We start from the raw sequence: 20,361 nt of genomic DNA on the forward strand, positions 1-20,361 counted from the left end.
GTTTTTTTTAACTTTTTTTTATACACATGACAGTAGAGTGTATTTTGACATATTATCCTTATGGTTTTGATTTTCATTTCCCTAATGATGATGTTGACCATCATTCTATATGCTTATTGGTTATTTGTTTATCTTATATGGAGAAATGTCCCTTCAAATCCTTTGCCCATTTTTTTTTTTTTTTTTTTTTTGGTACTGGAGCACTTAACCACTGACCCACATCCCCAGCTCCATTTTGTATTTCATTTAGAGACAGGGTCTCACTGAGTTGCTTAGTGCCTCACTTTTGCTGAGGCTGGCTTTGAACTTGGGATCCTCCTGCCTCAGCTTTGCCAGCTGCTGGGATTATAGGCAAACACCACTGTGCCTGGCTCCTTTGCCCATTTTAAAGTGAATGTCCTTTATATATTCTGGATATTAGACCCTTATCAGATAGATACATGATTTGCAAATTTTTTTCCCATTCAGTTGACATTTTACTTGGTTGGTAATTTCTTTTGAGGCATAAAAGCTTTAGTTTTGATGAAGTCCAATTTATCTGCTTTTGTTTGTTTTTGCTTTGGGTGTCATGTATAAGAATCCACAAATTGTACATTATGAAAGTTTGCCCCTATATTTTCTTATAAGATTTTTATGACTTGAGATCTTTTCTTTTTTTGATATTGGAAATTGAACCCAGAGATGCTTTACCACTGAGCTATATCCCCAGCCATTTTTTATTTTTTATTTCAAGACATGATCTTGCTAAATTGCTTAGTGCCTCTCTAAGTTACTAAATCTGGTCTCAAACTTGTGATTCTCCTGCTTCAACTTCCAAAGTCGCGATTAACACGTGTGTACCACCATGCCTAGTTGACTTTAGCTCTTACATAGAGGTCATTGATCCATTTTAATTATTTTTTATATATGGTGTGAGGTGGGAGTCCAACTTAGTTTTTTGTTGTTTTGTTTTTAGCATGTGGAAATTCAGTTGTCCCAGCACCCATTTGAAACTGTTCTTTTCCTATTGAATGGACTTGGCACAATCATCAAGAATCTGTTTGGGGGGCTGGGCTTATGGCTCAGTGGCAGAGCGCTCGCCTAGCACTTGTGAGGCCCTGGGTTCGATCCTCAGCGCCACATAAAAGTAAATAAATAAATACATTAAAGATATTGTGCCCAATTACAACTAAAAAATAAATAAATATTAAAAAAAAGAATCATTTGGCCTTGAAATATGGGCTTATTTTTGAATTCTCAATTGTATTCCATTAGTCTGTGTGGCTGTACTTATGCCAGCACCACACTATTTTGATTACTATAGTATTTAGTAAGTTTTGAAATTAAGAATTGTAAGTCCTTCCATTTTGTTCTTTATTTCTCAAGATTATTTGGCTGTTTTGAACAATAAACACATGTGAATTGAGGGTTGACCCTACCATTTCTGCAAAAAAGTTTGAATAGGGATTGTGTTTAATCTGTACATTGCTTTGGGTAATACTGACTCTTAGAACAGTTTTCTAACATGATCACAGGACACCTTTCTATTTATTTGTCTTTTAATTTCTTTAAAATTTATACTTAGATATTTTACATGCCATTATAAATAGAATTATTTCCTTGATTTCCTTTTTAGATTGTTCCTTGTTGGTATATAGAAACATACTAATTTTTTGAATGTTGATCTTGTATCCTCCAGCTTTGATGAATTTGTTTATTAATTATAGTAGGCTTTCCCCCATCCCCTAGTGGATTCTTTGGGATTTTCTGTATTTATAGGATCATATCATTTATGGATAGAATTTCTGATATTGATGCCTTTTATTTCATTTTCTTGCTTAATTGATTAGGCTACAATGTTTAGTATAGTGTTGAATAATAATGGTGAAATTGGACATCATTGTTGCTGATCTTTGGTGGGAAAGCTTTCATTCTTTCACCATTAAATATGATGTTAGCTGTGGGCTTTTCACAAACATCCTTTATCATGTTGAGAAATTTCTAGTTTTGTGAATATTTCTATCATGAAAGGGTGTTGGATTTTGTCACATGCCATTTCTTTATCAATTGTAATGACCATGTGTTCTCCTTTGGCATTGACTTTCCAATGTTGAACAATCTTTGCATTCCTGGGATAAATCCCACTTGGTCATGGTATATAGTCCTTTAATATGGAGTTGAATCAGTCTTGTTAGTATTTTGTTGAGGATTTTTGCTTCCAACTATTCAAACTACGTTGCTGAAGATCATACTGTTGGCCCTTCCTTCTTTTGATATTTTTTTGTGAATTTTTTTCCCTACCCACGGTTTCTAAGGCAGTACCTACCCTTGGTTCTTCTCTCATTTCTAGGCATTCTTCCATCTACATTGGAGATTCTTCCTGTGCTCATTCTTTGTCAGTATTTCTCATATCCTCTGGAGGCTCTGGTAATCCCATCCATACCCAGACTTGATGATCCTTTATATGCTCCCAAGTCCATGTATCTGGAAAAGGCCATTTCTCCTGAACAGCCCTTCTCCAGTATCCCATGGGATATTGAGCCCCTTTTGATTGGTGATCCAAATGGAATGTTATTCGGTTATATTGAAAACTACTAATTAATATGTTGTTGTTGCTTGCTTTAGAATGATAGGTCATCTACTGATTTTCATTGAGATGGTTGTAGTTTCTGTTCCCTCTGTTTTTGCCCTTCAAATCTTGGCTTTACAATTCATGAAAGAGAATGGAAAATTATAGCTACTAAAAATCATATTAGAACTTGTTAAAAGAGAATGCTTGGAAATCTGAATATGTAAGTGCTTTTCAACAGTATCTTGACATGATTGTTTTGTTTTAAATATTTATGAATATTTAAATTAATGAAATATAAATAATTTTCATTTAAAAATAGATTCAGTAATTATTGTTAAAGTTAATGGCAGAAATCTTTCAATCAAATGCAAAGTAATTTTTAATTTGAATAAGGCATTAGAATGGAAAATTCACTGTTTTTAATGGTCCCTTTAAGTATAAATACTAGGTGCCTGTTTTATCTCATGTGTTTGCTAAATCACTTTGAAATGACTTAATAATCACTTTGACTTTTTATTTTAAATGACCTTTTCCGCTGGTCCTTTAAAATAAAGGGTGCCCCTAACGTTGGGTGCAGTCCTTGTGTTCGTCAAGTTCTAGTTAATTCATCCTTAAGTTGTAAATATGTAAGATGAACTTCAGCAGGTATGGCCTGATTGTGGACACGGTTTTCAAACGGCTAGTTTTCGGCCGCAAGCCCTTGACATTAAAGGGTTAACTGAGGGTCTAGCCTCCTTCGCGCGAGCCCGGGGGCGGGGACTCGGACGCGCCCGGGAGGTCCGGGAACCGCGGCTCCGCCCGTGGGGGCGGCGCCCGGCTCGGCTTCCCCGTGAGCCCGCCCTCGGCACCGGGCACCTCGCGGCCTCCGGGTCGTCGGTGCTGGTGATGCAAATACTCACTTCCCGCATCCACTTCCCCACAGCGGCCGCCCCGCGGGCGCGAGCCCCGCGCACCATGGGCAACATCCAGAAGAAGCTGACCGGCAAAAGCGAGGGCGGCAAGCGGCCGGCGAGGGGCGCGCCGTGGCGGGGCCGGGCGCCCGGGCCCGGCGCAGAGAAGCGGGGCGGACCACTGGCCCCAGCGACGACCGGCGACGGCGCCAACGGGCACTCCAGCGGCGGGCGGGGTGCTGGGGACCCCAATGAGACCGACGCGTCCCCGGCAGGGGCCCGGCTCGGCCCGGACGGCCTGAAGAGTCAGGGCAACGAGCTGTTCAAAAATGGACAGTTCGCTGAGGCCGCCCGCCGGTACTCTGTGGCGATAGCGCAATTGGAGCCTGCAGGTAGGTGAGCTGTTCCCGAGACCGACCCGGGCTACTCGGGCTTTCCCAAACCTAAGGGGACTCGTGTGGGAGTGGTGCAAGCCGCCTGCTAGGTGACAGCCCTTGCCCCCTTGCATTCCTTCCTGGTGACTAAGTGCGCTAAGACTTGACCTATGTGAGCAATACCTTGGAATGTGGAACGTGTGCCCTGCCAGGCACGGTCGCATTGGTCTCTGCTCGGCTTTCCTTTGTGGCCATTGCAGGGGTAGCAGCTCCAAGAGCTCTGCATGATGAGCAGTCTGTAGCACTGCAGTGCCATTGAGACTGCAGTTGTCTTTTAATTCTGGTGAACTGTGATTTTGCTAATGGATTTTAACTGTATTTAATTAAATGTGATTTTAGGAAGTGAAAGTGCAGATGATCTAAGTATCTTATATTCAAATAGAGCAGCATGTTACCTAAAAGAAGGAAACTGCAGTGGCTGCATTCAGGATTGTAACAGGTAAACTGCACGTTTTCAGGTTTGTTAAGAGATTGTTATAATTTCAATGTGGTGAATACATATTCTCCTAAATGTTCTGCATAAAGGTCCAGTTTCTTAAGACAGCTTTAAGGTATGTTAATTGATTAATACTGAAAGGTCCTAATTCTCCACTCATACATGAACTGTTTTTTTTTTAATATTTATTTTTTAGAAGTAGTTGGACACTACTTGGTTATTTATTTATCTATCTATGATTGATTAATTATGAGTTGCTGAAGATCGAACCCAGGACCTCCCACATGCTAGAGGAGCGCTCTATCGCTGAGCCACAATCCCAGCCCCACATGAACTGTTAAACTTTTTTTCATTTTCCTTGCCCCCACCCTAACGGATGCTATTTTCATATCACCTTTAGACTATTGAAGAATCCTAATAACTAGTTCCAGTTCACTGTGGCCACAGAATAACTTCTCCTGAAGCATTATTTTGTTCAGCTTGTTTCCAGAAGGTCTTTAATGGCTCAGTATTGTCTTCCAGACAATTATAACCTACTGTGACACCACAATGCCCCCAAACAAGCTTCCTGTTCCCATTTGGTCAGCTGGACCACTTCCTTACACTCATGGCCCTGTCTCCAAGCCTTTGCCCACTTTGTCCCCAGTGTTAGTAATGTCTTCTCCATATCTTTCCTCCTGAAATCCTTGCTCACCTGTCCTTCTGTCTGCTTTCTTGATCTCCTCAGGCTCTGTTTGTACATCTGTAACACCTAAATTGACACTTGGTCACACCTATAAGTTCCTGTCATTCACTGTAGTGGATTTAAACCGTTTACAATCAGGAAAGCTCTTTTATACAGCTTTGACTCCTTCAACGCACAATATAGTCACCAAGTCACCTTGCCAGGATGGATTAATAGATTACATGAATGAAACATACTGTTTTCTTTTGCCATTAAGTAATAAGCCTACTTCAGAAGCCCTTTAGCAAGAAGTTACTGTTAGTGCATCTGAAAAATAAGTCCTCATTTGACTCACACAGCCCTGGTTTACTTCTATTATCACGTGTAATTGTTAATTGTCACTGCTTTTTACTCTAAGAAGGCTTAGTTTGGACAACAGATTATGTGGGCACCATAATATGAATACTTTATTATTTATTTCATTGACAGTGCCAGTTTATCTATCAATAGGGCAAAATTTGCTAGGATCTGTGCCTACAATATAAAAAAGCCTTAAGGCACTTGGATTTTTTTTTTTTTTTTGCTAGTTTTATATATGTTCAGATTTAACATGAGTATTTATATTTGGCCTGACCCATGAATAGTTGTGCTGGTTTACACCAGCTAATCTAACAGTTTCAGGATTTTGTGAGCTGGTTGATAATAAGTTGGTAGCTTGGACTCTGCCATGGTGTGAGCACTGATACCATGAAAACTGGCAAGTGCCACGTCGCTCGGCTTTCAAACCTTTTTTGTTTTCCTAGAGAGGCCATCCTTAAACATTTAGCACTGCCTGTAATTGACAAGACCATGTGAATTTGTTAGATACCAGGCATGTTGAGATATACAGCTAGCATCCTTCCAAGCTCCGGTGTCTGTTTTTGATACATTCCCTTTCAGGTTAGTCATAGGCCTTCTTAAATGAAGCGAGATCAGGATGTTTTAATTAAAACTTGAGACTCACTTGCCTACTGTGAAACAGTGGATTCACTTTGCCCTTAAGTGAGATTGTTTTAGGAGGCAGGCATTTACTGGCTAAAATTCACGTGTATCAGTGTAACAACCCAGGAGGAAGCCAAAGATGGGACTCCAGCCATGGTGTCCAGGGAGACTAGAATGGGGGCTGGTCCTAGGGGAGAACAGGAGCTGGCCACTGAGGTGTGGTTTTAGGTAGGATGTCCTTAGACAAGAGCTGTGTTCTAGGCCAAGGAATCTGGCTTTGCTGGTCAGTGCTGACCTCCACAAAGGCCTGCCGACCTACTTAGATATTTTCTTTGATAGCTGGTATGTGAGTCCCAGCAGGAGGGGATTGGAGATGATGCCCAGTGGAGAGTGACATCATTCTAAAGCTGTGATTCTCAAACTTGTTTCTATGCCAGAGAAGCCATGCTGTGCCTTTGTGGACATGCTGAAATATGGATGTATTTAAATCTCTGTGAACTAGAAATAATTTATTAACAGACAACATGACTATCTTTTTACCCCCAAAAGACTGCATACATTTTCAAGGAAGCTTCCCTTTTAGTTTTTCAGTTAATTATCTTGCTCATTGAAGATTTCTTTGAGCTATCATTACCAGACAAGTGGTACCATGGGTCAGATATTGACAAAGGAAAACTATGGGGACAGAATTTAAAATATTAAAAATTAAAAATTGACCCGTGAAAATAATGTTTTATGTATCTTAGAGAAAATTTGCTTTTTAATTTTAAGTATCTATGCTCAGGATCTTCATTGTTTCCCAGTGGTATGTTTGAGAATCGCTAGGGGAGTGATGGAGGTGTTTGAGATATATAAGGGGCCCAGAGCCCTGCCCCTCTCCACACCATCTGTCTCCATATTTCTGTATTACGCCCTTGGGTACAAAGACATTTTGATGGCTAAGCAAAGTTTGAGAACCAATATTCTAGAAATTTTTTATTCTCAACATTTTTTAAACACCCCCTCCCACAAAAAAGTTTCCAGTTGGTCAGACAAAACCCTTTGGGGTTATTTAAACCACACCAAAAAAAATCTTTGGGCAACTTTCCATTGAGGATATTTTGACAGACTAAATACAAATGAGTGTTGCCTATATCCTCTGCTTTTGCCTGTCTTTGCTATTTTCTGCCAGACTTGAAATTAGGAGACTCTTTAGGGTCTTAACTGTGTTAACTTGAATGATAGCCTCTTTTGTAAGCTCTGGTTCAGAAGTCCCCTGTATTCATGGTGGTTTTTTTTTTTTTTTTAGAGACAGGGTCTCAATGAGTTGCTTAGCGCCTTGCTAAATTGCTGACACTGGCTTTGAACTTATGATCCTCCTGCTTCTACTGCCCAAGCTACTGAGATTACACTTGTGGGCCACCACACCTGACCTCATATGCAATTTTGAGATTGTGGAAATAAAGAAAGTTGCATTTACCATGCAAAAATGTACTAAAAGTGAAATGCCTTATCAATTATGGAACCTAAGCTTGGCTGTGGGCCATCTTGATCTAATGAACAGCACTGCGAGCACTGGAAGGCTGCTGTGAAATGGATATAGTCAAGTGGTTGCGAGAGGGACACATTTTTAGTCTCTGTTCTCCTAGCAAGGCCCTCAGCAATATACAGTCTTTTATGTTCTATTTCGGAGTAAAATAAAGTACATGAAGTACTGAAGTAGCTTTAAATAGTTATTCAAACAAAACAAAGAACACAGCCTTGAAATACATCTTTAGTGATATTGGAAGCACTTCATAAACTTAAAAGTTCAAGATGAAAAATCATGGCATACAAAAGATCATTTTAAGTGTAGTTCCTTGATTGCCTTAGTCTATCTTTGACACTTTTTTGCAACAAGTAAATCATAATGAAACATAGAAAGTTTTAGAGCGCTGATTTTCAAAATGCTATGCAAGGTTTTGTGATTTCAGACTAAAGTGCCTTATTAAATACAGTTGCACTTAATGATTTTTGTTTTACTCTGTTAGTAACATGAATCTCTTACTCTGTGCATGGGGCCATGCAAGGCTCCCTGAGGGCACTGGGGAGGCTGAGGCATGCTGCAGGGAGCTCCCGCCTCAGTGGGCAAAGAGTAAATGGTAGAGCTTTGGTACAGCTTCAAAGAAAGTAACCACAAATTTGATGGCTCTGCTACTTTGGTTTTGCCTTTCTTTTATGTTACCAGGTCTCCAGAATGAAATATTAGATATGTACATATTTGAGTCTAATACTGTATATTAAGGAGTGGCTTTCAGGATCAATGATATGTAATATTTTTGTCTTTAGGGCTCTGGAACTTCATCCATTCTCAATGAAACCTCTTCTGCGACGAGCAATGGCCTATGAAACTTTAGAGCAGTACGGGAAAGCTTATGTTGATTATAAAACAGTGTTGCAAATAGACTGTGGAATCCAGCTAGCGAATGACAGTATTAACAGGTAATCTAATCTGAGTCAGCTAACTAAAGTCTGTTTGTTTTCTAATGGAATTGATTTTTCCCTTCCCCCCCTTCAAGAATGATGTCGAAGTGCAGATGTGTTCTCAGTTATTTACTTTATTTTTTTTTTTTTTAATTTTTTTTATTGGTTGTTCAAAACATACATGAATGATTGCCTTCTTTAAATTTCATGTCACTTCATTAAACTTCATATCTCTCTGTCTCTCTCTCTCTCTAACTTAATTTCTAACTAACCCTTCATATATATTGTGGTCCTCTCAGACCTTTATATTTGTTTCATGGTCCATTTATTACTATTCTGTGAATTTTTTTAAAGCTAATACAGGGTATAGTTCATACATGCTGCTTAAATAACCTGTGATATTAGGAAGGTGTTTTCATTAGTGTCATAAATACCAGAAATGCATCTTCTCACAGGGTCAAATCTTCTCACAGGATTTCAAGGTGTTTATTGGCACTAGGTCTGTTGGCAGAGGCATCTGTGTGGAGTGTTTTTGCTCAGGAGGGTGGACATCTTCATGACCCAGCTAGATACTTGTCTCAGATCCTTGTAAATTAGGAAGAGTATTATTTTATAATGGTGAAATACCAAAGAGTTTGGATCAAATTGATATTATGATGATCTTACCCTGAGTGAGAATGGGAAGGTAGGAGTTTCCAGACTCAGGCTGGTGCTGAGGCTCAGTGGTTGCACACATGCTCAAAGCTGTGGTTCCAGGTCTGGGGTTGTGGCTCAGTGATAGAGCTCTTGCCTAGCATGTATGAGGCACTGGTTTTGATCCTCAGCACCACATAAAAATAAATAAATAAATAAATAAAGGTATTGTGTTCATCTACAACTAAAAAAAAATTTTTTTAAAAACGCTCTGGTTCTATACCCGGTACCTGCCCCCTGCCTTGGGCACATATAAGAAAATCTCTAGACTTGATAATTACTTTTCAGGTGAAATTTGAAAATTATGAGTTGGATGACATTTCTAGTATGTATAATAATTTCTGATTCCATTTGTCCAAAATATAACTTCTTGAATATTTATGTGCTCACCCTGTACCCTATGCTGGTCTATTAACTAGGTCCCACTCCCCTTAAAAAAGCAAAGAGGCGAGAAATTACTTGGTCTCTGTCTTTCAGTAAATTAGAATATAGAAATTATGGTGGACACTTACATAAGACAGATTATCCCCAGGTGGGACATTTGTTAGATAGTAAGATCAGGGCTGGGTGCAGGCCACAGTCATTGAAGAGTACATTTGAGGAACACCAGGAAAACCTTGAGCAAAACTTAGAAAATGAAAATGGCATGTTTTATGTTAATTCATTTTTGAAGCCATGCCCTGCCTTCCTACATGGCCTTAGCCCACTGTGGAGAAAGCTGTTAGAAAGATCTATCTATATGCAGAGCTGAGAGTCATTCCCTGGAGCTCCCACCTGGTGGTCACATGAAACCTGTCTGATCCCAGCTTGACTAACAGAAAGGGATATACATAGGTTGAGCATCCCTAACTCTGGAAATCTGAAATCCAAGGTGCTCCAAAATCTAAAACTTTCTGAGCACAATACCATGAGTATTCCACACCTGACCTAATATGACCATCACAGTCAAATACAGATGCACCAAAAATATTGTATAGGATTACCTTCGGGCTATGTGTATAAATAAGGCGGCTTATAAAATATAAATGGATTTCATGTTTATGCTTGAGCCCCATCCCCTAAATATCACCTACATATATGGAACTATCCCAAAATCTGGAAATAAAAATCTAAAATCTGAAACACTTGTGGTCTCAAGCATTTAGAGTAGGGGATCTCAGCCTGTATTGGTTGTTTGTGGCAGAGTGGGAAGAGACCCAGCCTCAGCATTGGCAGCCTCCTTGATTGTGAGCTGTTAGGCAATCTTACCTGGTGATGCCCAACCACCTTACTGCCATTTGCCATCTCATATGTGCCTGAAGGCCTTGTCCTCATTTGGTCTGGTAAATTCCAGGTCACCCTTTAGGAGAGGACTTGCTTCCTTATTCTAGGAAATGCCTTTCTCTGACCCACCGACACCCCCTCTAAACCCCCCCCTCCCTCGTTCGTGAACCTTAGCTTCCCTTTCTCAGTGCCCCATAATGCTGGCCTTCTCTCATTACCCACCCATATTGTTTTTATATTCTTTGTGTCTCTTTTTATAAAATTCTTCTGTCATTCTGCTGGGAGCTCCTTGAGGTCAGGAATCATGGTGTTTCCATTTTCATAGCTGCGAGTAGATAGCTGTCCTCAGCAACAACGTGTCGAATGAGGGTGTTCTCCAGCAGGGGAAGCTCAGTGTGCTCCTGAGCTTTGGGGCTCTGTGTTTAGTTGTCTCCATTCTTTGCCTGGCAGTTTTCTGGTTGGAGAAAGGAGGATCTTGTCACAGAAGCTCTTCTGAAATATGGAGTGACATATGACAGAGAGGAGGAGCCTGATAAAAAGATATTTCTGGAAAACTAGTGGTAGTGTCAATGGTTTATGGTAGTAATCTGAATGGTTTGAAGGGAGAACTTGTGTCTGAGATACTGTGATTACTCTTTCGGCATTTAATATTTAATTAAAAATTGAGATAAAATTCACATAGCATAAAATTAACTACCTGCCTTGAAAGTGTGCAATTCAGTCGCATTTGGTGCACTCAGAGTGTGTTGCAACCATTGTTTCCTTCTAGTTCCAACACATTTTCATTATCCCAAAAGGAAACCAGTAGCCATCACTCTTCCTTCTCCCTTTCCCATCCCATACCAATCACCAATCTGCTGTCTTCATCTGCTCTGTATATTTCATATACATAGAGTCATTCACTATGTGACTTTTTGTGTTTGGCTTCTTTCATTTAGTGTAATGTTTTCAAGGTTCATCTATGGTGTAGCATGTATCAGTACTTCATTTCTTTTTATGGCTGAATAATATTCCATTATATGTATGTATATATCATGTATTGTTTATCCATTCACCATTTAATGGACATTGCAGTTGTTTCTACCTTTTGGCTATTGTGAATAATGCTGTTATGAACACTTATGGATAACTTTGTTTACATACCTGTTTTCAGTTCCTTTTGGTATATATGAGCAGAATTGCTGGTTCACATGGCTACATTTAACTTTTTGAGATTTTTTTATATTTTGTATATATGCTCAAGGTTCTTTCATACCAAGTGACTTTTAAGACTATGTTATTTTTTAATTGAATGGTTCTTGTTGGGATACTTTGCTATAACAAAGACGAGAGGAGGCTTTCTCTGGTTTTGCCATATATATTTAATATAAAAGATCCACTTTTAAAATTTTGTTTTTTTTTTTTCATGAATCCCATATTTATGCTTGCTTTTCCATCTGTTTCAGCTCATCATGGAAAAGTAAGCATCAGCAACTTGTTAATTTTTTTTAATTTAAACATTTGTGCTTATTTTGTTTCTGTCTTCCATTAACCATATTCCTCTCTTCCTCTCTAGGAATCTTACTATGTTAGATTTCCCTGCATATACTTATTCACTCCCTGGCAACACATCATCTTTTTTCAGCTGCTTCTTCCTTCCTCTCTACTGGTAATATAAGTTTTGCTTAAAAATTCTTTTTTCAAAAGCTTCTTTTTCCTTCTGCAGTTGTGGGTAGTTATACATTAATTTTCAAGTTTAGTTTTTTACATTCAATGAGACTTAGTCATCATAACCAAAGATTGCTCTTGAAATTTCAGGTTAGAAACTGTAGAAAAAGTGTGTATATTACAGTTGTCTGCATATAATATACAGATTCCTCACACAAAAAGTATTTGAGGGGTTGGGGTTGTGGCTCAGTGGTAGAGCACTTGCCTAGCATGTGTGAGGTACCGGGTTCCATTCTTGGTACCACATATAAATAAAAAAATAAAGTTCCATCAACAACTTAAAAAAAAATCTATTTGAGACTGTAGACTTAGCTGCTAACTTCAGTGCATTCTGTTAATTAATTAGCAATAAACCTTCTCAGTCTTGGGAAGTGCCTTTTTTAAACCAGATTCATCCCAAAGACATAATTCAGTTTTGTTTTTAAATCCGTGTGACATTTTGTTTGTTTAAAACAATGAGAAGGTAATACTTAAGGATGTTAACCTGAATTTTATGATTGTCATTAGTAAGTGTTAATTGTGTAAGGACCTTTATGGTAGACTCCAATATCCTATTTTTTCATCTTTATTCATATGAAAAGAAAATAAATATATGGATAATTTGAAAGTCAAAAATACAAGGTAAGACTATCTTAACCTATGATTTAAGAAGCGGTGTTCCACATGACAGCTAGCCATAATCACTTCTAGCACCAGTCTTGCATACCTGTTGTCAACCACTGTAGTGCAGTTTGTGCCAAGAAATTCTAAAGTACTTCTGATTATTCTCGAGCAATACATTTTCAATTTAGTACTTGCATTAAATATTGGGGAATATTTCTTTTAGGTCTCCTAAATTTTGGTTTCATATTTCACTTTTCAAAAGTTAAAATTTAATTGTGTACATACTAAAAAAATTAAATTAAAAATGCTATTTTTCTTTTGATTAGAAAATGGTCTATCTGGGCACAGTGGTATATACCTGTCATTCAGCTACCCAGGAGACCAAGGCAGAAAGATCTCAAGTTTGAGGCCAGTATGGGCAGCATAAAAACCCTGAATCCAACAAACAAACAACAACAAAAAAAAAAAAAAGAAAAGAAAAGAAAGAAAGAAAAAGAAATGGCCTGAATTTATATCATTAATGGCAGTTTGTAAAAGTTCTTTGAAAACATTTATTTTATGTGGAAAGAAAATAGCTCAAGTTTTATGTTTTCTATAAAGAAATACATATAATTAGATATAGTGTTTGTCAGCCTTACTCTGACTTCAGTAATGTAAAAAGTCAAATTGCATAATAAGTAAAGAACACTCATTTTCTCTTTAGAATAACAAGAATTTTAATGGAGCTGGATGGTCCAAATTGGCGGGAGAAGCTATCACCTATTCCTGCTGTGCCCACTTCTGAGCCCCTTCGAGCTTGGCATCCTGCCACACCCATGACCCCAGACCAAGGGGGAGATCCCAGCGGCCATCACTCACCAAGCATCACAGGTGGGGAAACCTGTACTCATTTCCTCTGAAGTTATCCTGAGCCATGTTCGTATTTCCACAGTGGAGTAGTGAAAAGAGACTGAACTCTGGCATCAGACCTGGGGTTAAGAGACCCTGTTCTGCTTTTTGACTGTGTGGTCTTAAGTTGTTTCACACTTAATTGGATTGGACTTCAAGTTTGGAAGTTTGGATCTGAAGCTTCCGTTTTCCTTAGTGAACTTCAAGTCTGTCTAGGAAGCAGGTTGTTAGAAGAGTACCTGGATACATAATGTGAAATTCTATGGTCTTTCTCAGCCCCTGACTTTCCTGACAGCAAACAGTGTATCACTAGCTGGATATTGTACCAGGTCTGTTTTGTAAAATTTATGTTCAGTGGGCATTCTGTTAGGGAATTTGATTTGGCATATGTCTCATTCCAAACTTCAAACTGTGTTGTTATCCACACTATAATCATACCCAAGATGTCTCTACATGATACTAAAAATGTGAGTATCCACAGAGGTTTGGATACAAATGCTAAGCCTATTGTGATGGATTGGAAATATTCACCATTTCTCATCCTGAAAATAAAATGAACCAGCTGTGCATTGTTTAAAAAAAAAAAAAGAAAGAAAAAGAAGTTGTTTCATACCTCCTATGTCCAAGTGTATAGGAAAGGGGGAAATATGAATATCTCATGAGGTGGTTTCTCAAGAAACAATGAAGATATGTATACATGACATGTACTGAGTGTATAATCGTATAGTATCTGCTTAATAAACATTAAATTAGCATTATTATTGAGAAGAAGAATTAAGCTAACCAGTAGACCATGTATGTGACAGGAATAAAGGAATAAAAGTAATACAGCATAAATATTTAACAGGAAATTTGTCATGCTGGTTAGATATCCACTTCAGGGTTAAGAGGTTTCTTTGCCATTATTTATGAAAATGATTATTGAGCCGAATACTGAAGGTGTTTGTATCCCCATTTCATAGACGGATCTGCCATTTTCACAGCTTAATGAAACGTCTAAGGTGCCCTATACTTTTGTGAAAGTGCCATACAAAGTCTCATGAATTGAGGTTACAGAAATCACCATGAGTCTTGCCAGTTAAGATTAGCAGTTATATTTGCGACTCTAGCTCTTGTCCTTGTTTGGACTATCTGTCAGGTAGTTCTGGCTTGTTAAGGTTTCCATAAACCCAAAAGAAATCATGCCAGTATGGATAGAATGTGTGAAATTACCTGTATTTTATTTTGTGATTTTTTTTGTGTGCGGGGGAGTGGTGCTGGGTTTTACACCTAGGACTGCATTACCTACCACTGAGCCACATCCCCAGCCCTTTTTGTTTTTTATTTTGAGACAGGATATCTATAAGTTCCTGTGGGCCTTGCTAAGTTGCCTTGGACCTTGCTAAGTTACTGAGGCTGGTCTCAAACTTGTGATCGCCCATCCTCAGCCTCCCAAGTCACTGGGTTTACAGTTATGTTCCCCCATGCTCACCTTATTTTGTAATTGAAAAGTTGTAGTTTTATAATTACATAATTATTTTTATTTGTAATCAGATTATCTTTTTAGTTTTGTTCCATTTAGACAAGCTCTGTATTGTGTGTGATCAAATTAATTAGCAACATTAGATTTACCTGTAGTTATACTTAGGATTTTATAGAGATATTTATATGAATATCTCTTTCTTTTTTTTCTTTGTCCCATAGAAGCTATAGAAGAAAAAATGTTTGAAGTGCTTAAGGAAGAAGGAAATGAATATGTAAAGGATAAAAACTATAAAGATGCTCTTAGTAAATACAGTGAATGCTTGAAGATTAATAACAAGGAGTGTGCCATATATACAAACAGGCAAGTTCTTTGTAACTTCATATACTTCTTATGTTAAGATTTCTGATTATTTTAAAAGTAATAATTTTAAAAGTATTCTATTAATTAGTGCAATTAATTTACAATATGGTAATTAGTTGCCAGTGTTTTGGGGTCATGGTTCTAGGAATTTATATGTCAAGTTGTCTTCTGAGTGTTTCTGAAAGAGATGGGACTATAGAGGTTGCAAAGGGATTGGAAATGTGAGGTGTGGGAGTGACGGGTCCCCTTGAGCTACAGTTGCTGCTTGGGCTGGTGCTGTTTTGATTTGGCACTTCCTGACTTCCTGGCCTCTGCAGCTATCTGAGCTTGGCATTGCCTAGCGGGGGAGGAATGGGAGCCAATGACTTTTCAAAACAGTGTCTTATGGAGCAGTGCGCTTTTTCTTCTGCAGTGCTGAGGGAAAGAACCAGTACCTTTATAGTGTGCAATAGGAACAGGAAGACTATTCTAGAATGCTGCTTGGTTGCCATATGTTGTAGACAATCTCTCTCTAATAAGTGGTGATTTGGGGATTTTCAGGGAGCGGTTAGAATCTGGGGTGATAGAGTAGGAGAGGATAGTTGCAGGCTTTCCCCTCTATTTCAGATAACTTTTTGACCTAGCCTATCACCATGTTTTTGAATGTTTTCCTCTGGTGACAATCTTTTAGCCAAAAACCTTATCACTAAATTCTTTGCCCTTCTGTCCATATTATGGGAATGGGCATCACTGGCTGCGCGGTTCTTAGTGAAGACCCTTCCTACCCTGGCTGCAGGGACAGACAGCTTCTCTTCTCCCTCAGCCAGCTTTTCTTATTGTGGTATCTCAGGGTTCAGGAGCTCTCAATCCCTTTTTCAGTTGACTAACTGTTGGGGCCATTTCATCCCCTCTCTCAGTCAGCTCCATTTAGCACTTTGCAAATGTGTCTTTTGAATGTCAGACCCAAACACCCCCTTCCTTCTGTATCAGGGCTGCTCATTACCCCTGACCTCTCTGTTTCAGATGTCAGCAAGCTCAGTGGTCCTACTCTCTACATATCCCTTCAGCGTGACCTGTCTGACCCCTTCAACATCACTCCCCTTCTCTGTGCCTCTGTCGTCTCCTCCAAGATCTCTAACACCCTCCATAGTGTGCCTTCATGTTCATGTTCCTGCTTGTCTTGTTCTCCTAAGTTCTCTTATCTCTGCTCCAGGTAGCTATGGTGATCTTCCTAAAACCTGGCAAACATGTCAGCCCCCATTAAGTCCCTGTAGCAGACCTCTGTTAAGCTCAGAATACAGCTCAGCCTCCTTGCCCTGATTTGTAAGGACCTTGATCTGGCCTGCCCATTCTTCTGGCTCTGCCCTGCACTGCAGCCATGTGGTGCTTTTCTTAATTCATTAGGAGCCTCATGCTCTCTCCCAGCACAGGTGTGTACACATGCTGTACCTTTAGCCTCCACTGTCCCCTACCGTCCCCTTCCGTCACCTTGACTCTCTCAACCTAGTGACTTGGATCATTCTCACTTCATACGCTGCATTTCAATTTAAATGTCACTTATTCCAGGAGGTCTCCGCTGCTGTCCCTCCTGACTCTGCCCTGTGTGATCTGATGTGATTCTTGGCTGTGTGCTCCCAGAACACCTGTGCAGACTTTATTACATTTGCTCAGTTTACTTCTGTCTGCACCTGACTGCACCCTTCTTGAGGGCTTTCTTTGCAGTTGTATTGCCAGTGCTGTAATTTCATGCACTGCAGGAGAGTTTCACAGCTTGGAGTCATGTGTTCAGTTTCAATTGAAACAGCTTTAGTGTAGAAACTGACACATTGAACCGTTCTCTGATTTTTACTAGTTGTCTCAGTTTACAGATATGCTATCTTTCCTTTGCTAATGCTGTGTTCCCTTGCATTACAACAGAGCTCTCTGTTACCTGAAGTTATGCCAGTTTGAAGAAGCAAAGCAGGACTGTGATCAGGCGCTTCAGATAGATGGTGACAATGTGAAAGCATATTATAGGCGGGCACAGGCTCATAAAGGACTCAAGGTGAGGACATCTGCATTTTCATGTGTAAATTTCTGCTTTGAACATATCAGGTGTTTTCCATGAACATAAATCTCAGGATCAGCCTTCACCATGTGGCATGGTGGCACACATCTGTAATCCCAGTGGCTTGGGAGGCGGAGGCAGGAGGATCATATAAGTTCAAGGCCAGCCTTAGCAACTTAGTGAAACACTGTCTCAAAATAAAAAAAAAACAAAAAGTGATAGAGATATTGCTCAGTGGTTAAGTGCCCCTCCCCTGGGTTCAATTTCTGGTACCAAGAAAAAAAAAATCATAGGATCATGGAATGGGAATGAGATGATCTAAGATTTAGTCCTAGAACTATATTAATGAGTCCTAAAGCCTTAGAATAGGTTTCAGATTTCACTCCTAACTATACTATGGATTCCTTCCAACTTTAAGTAAGAATTATCCTCTGCCTTCCTGAGGAGTTTCAGCAGGTTGACTTTAGGAGACCAAAAGGTTGTTACTGAATTACTGAAAACCACCAGCAGTGCCACTGGTTCCTTCAGCAAAGATTGTGGTTGAGGTAGGGTGGGGGAAAGCATCTGAGTGGAAGATGGGTCACCCAGTAACACAATGACATATCAGAGATGTAAAGTACATAGTGATGTGAGCCTGAAGCTGGCTGATGGTCTGTGTGGGCTCATACCAGCATTTGACTCAAAGAAAACCACACCATTAGTTCAGAATAAGGAGGGTGTTGTATAATTACACTTTTCCTTATGCAAATTCTGCATGGAAGCTTAATGAATGAGTGTTCCTATATGTAGAAAATATAGTAACCAGAAATCCCAGAAAATATCAGAAAGCTTCCCGAGCCTCTTTGCTGTCTCTTCCCTTTCCTCTTTATTCAATTTCTATTTTCATAACTTTGCTTGTTTTGACATCACCATAGAGTACACTATTCTTTGGGGTTCTTTTAGTCAATATAACCTGAGATTCATTCATTTTGAGAGTATCAGGAATTGTTTCTTTTATCATTGTTGTGTGAATATCACAAGTTGTTATACATACACCAGTTGTTTCTTGCTTGGGGCTTTTATGAGTGAAACTACTATGACATTCTTATGCACATGAACTTGTTCATGAGCTATACAGCTGAAAGTAAGTGGGAGTGATGATGGATAGAGATGGTCAGATCAAGAGAGGCCAGGCCAAGGAAGTTAGGCTTGATCCTGCAGGTGATGGGATCAACCTTAGGGGATAAATACTACGGTGACAGATCCAATTTCGGGACAACATAGAAGGTAGATCGGAGAGGGGTCTTTTAATAGAATAGGAGTGTAAGTGGGAGGCCACCAAGGTGAGAAGCACATAGCCTAGAGGAAGGAGAGAAGGTATACTTTACAGAGCTTCTGTAACAAAGTGCCACAGATTGAGTGGCTTAAACAACAGAAATTTATTTTCTCACACTCTGGAGGTCTAAGATCATGAAGGGATGGTTTCTTCTGAGGCTTAATCTCCTTAGTATGCAGATGGCCATCTTCTCTACATCTTCACAGTCTTCCCTCCCTGTGTGTCTGTGTCTAACTTTCCATTTCTTTTAAGGGCACCAGTCACATTGGAATAGGGCCCACTCTAACCAACTAGTTTTAACTTAATTACGCTTTTCAAGACTGTCTCCAAATATACTTATATTGTACAGTATTGTGGGTTAGAACTTTAATATACAAATTTTGGAGGAACAGATTCAGACCATAACAGAAGTTGGTTCAAGGTTGTTTGATGATAAAGTTGGCAGGACACAACAGTGAGATGTCTGGGGTTAGAAGGGAGTGCCACCTAGAGACCTAGGAGGTGCAGTGTGATAATGGAGGGTACCCAGGAAGTGGGGACAGGCTTGTGCAGGGAGTAGTTTTGACTTTTTGAGTTAGAGATAGTTCTTTTAATCCCATGCCCATCATTGAAAGGGAAATACCTGGATTTTGCTGGGAGTCATGTTGCTTAGTGTACCAGATGAGTGTCATCTGTGTGCGCAGAGTAACCAGGCATTTCTAGATCGCAGATCAGCTCAGACTGCAGTAGAGCCATGTCTGCGCTTCCTGCCAGGACCAGATGCCTCCTTCTGAGAGAGCCATGCAGCTGCACCATATTTACAGTGCCAGTGTCCAGGTGACCCCGATGACCCCTCCACTTTTTTTTATAGCTTTTTTTATTCATTTACTTTTTATGTGGTGCTGAGGATTGAACCCAGGGCCTCACACGTGCTAGGCAAGTGCTTTCCCACTGAGCCACAACCCTAACCCCCACTCCACTTTTAGTTAGCAAAACTGTTTTGTAAACCTAATGTCAAGATTTCTGGGGCTGGGGTTGTGGCACAGTGGTAGAGCGCTTGCTTTGCATGTGCAAGGCCCTCAGCACTACATAAAAATAAATAAATAAAATAAAGGTATTGTGTCCAACTACAACTACAAAAAATAAATATTAAAAAAAAAACCAGATTTCCTCGATGGTGTGTGGCACCATGAATTAAGAGAGTCCTTCAAAATTTACTTAACTCTTGGAGCTGATGGATTTGGGTAAATGAGGATAAATTTGCTTGACTCATGAATTTATATATGGCCAAACTCTTAGACCAGGTCCACCTTGTACTGGTTGCTTCTTTAAACCTGTTTAGCTGACTCAAGATCAGAAACCACACTTAATAAAGGACTGGAATTTTATCCTTGGAATGAATTTTAGAAATTCTATTATGATGCAGAAAAAAAATCCCATATTTGAGTAATTTTGTCCCACCATATTATGAGACTGGTATCTTGTTCTCTTTTCACTTTTCATAGCTTGATTTATCTGTCCAGTAGGTTGAACTGTGTGCCAAGTGAATTTAATTTTAGAATCTTTAAAGGCTACAATTGCTTATGAAATGTGTCAGATTTCACACCTGGATCAGTTTGCTCAGGGTGAGTGTAACCAGGAATTGGCACAGGTGTCCTGTGCCT

At 39.4% G+C, this 20,361-nt stretch overlaps 1 protein-coding gene across 1 annotated transcript in view; it reads left to right on the top strand.

Annotated features, from left to right (window-relative positions):
- Window positions 1-20,361, top strand: part of Spag1 (sperm associated antigen 1) — a 62,805-nt gene that overhangs the window by 37,407 nt on the left and 5,037 nt on the right. The window contains exons 11-16 of the mRNA XM_046464768.2: window positions 3,474-3,833; window positions 4,215-4,314; window positions 8,264-8,416; window positions 13,368-13,534; window positions 15,236-15,377; window positions 17,274-17,400. Coding sequence (XP_046320724.1) covers window positions 3,474-3,833; window positions 4,215-4,314; window positions 8,264-8,416; window positions 13,368-13,534; window positions 15,236-15,377; window positions 17,274-17,400 — 1,049 coding nt within the window. The remainder of the gene's footprint in view (window positions 1-3,473; window positions 3,834-4,214; window positions 4,315-8,263; window positions 8,417-13,367; window positions 13,535-15,235; window positions 15,378-17,273; window positions 17,401-20,361) is intronic.

The sequence above is a fragment of the Marmota monax genome, unplaced genomic scaffold (genome assembly GCF_021218885.2).
Source record: "Marmota monax isolate L192 unplaced genomic scaffold, Marmota_monax_Labrador192_F-V1.1 WCK01_AAM20220418_F8-fsc00003, whole genome shotgun sequence".
Taxonomy (NCBI): domain Eukaryota; kingdom Metazoa; phylum Chordata; class Mammalia; order Rodentia; family Sciuridae; genus Marmota; species Marmota monax.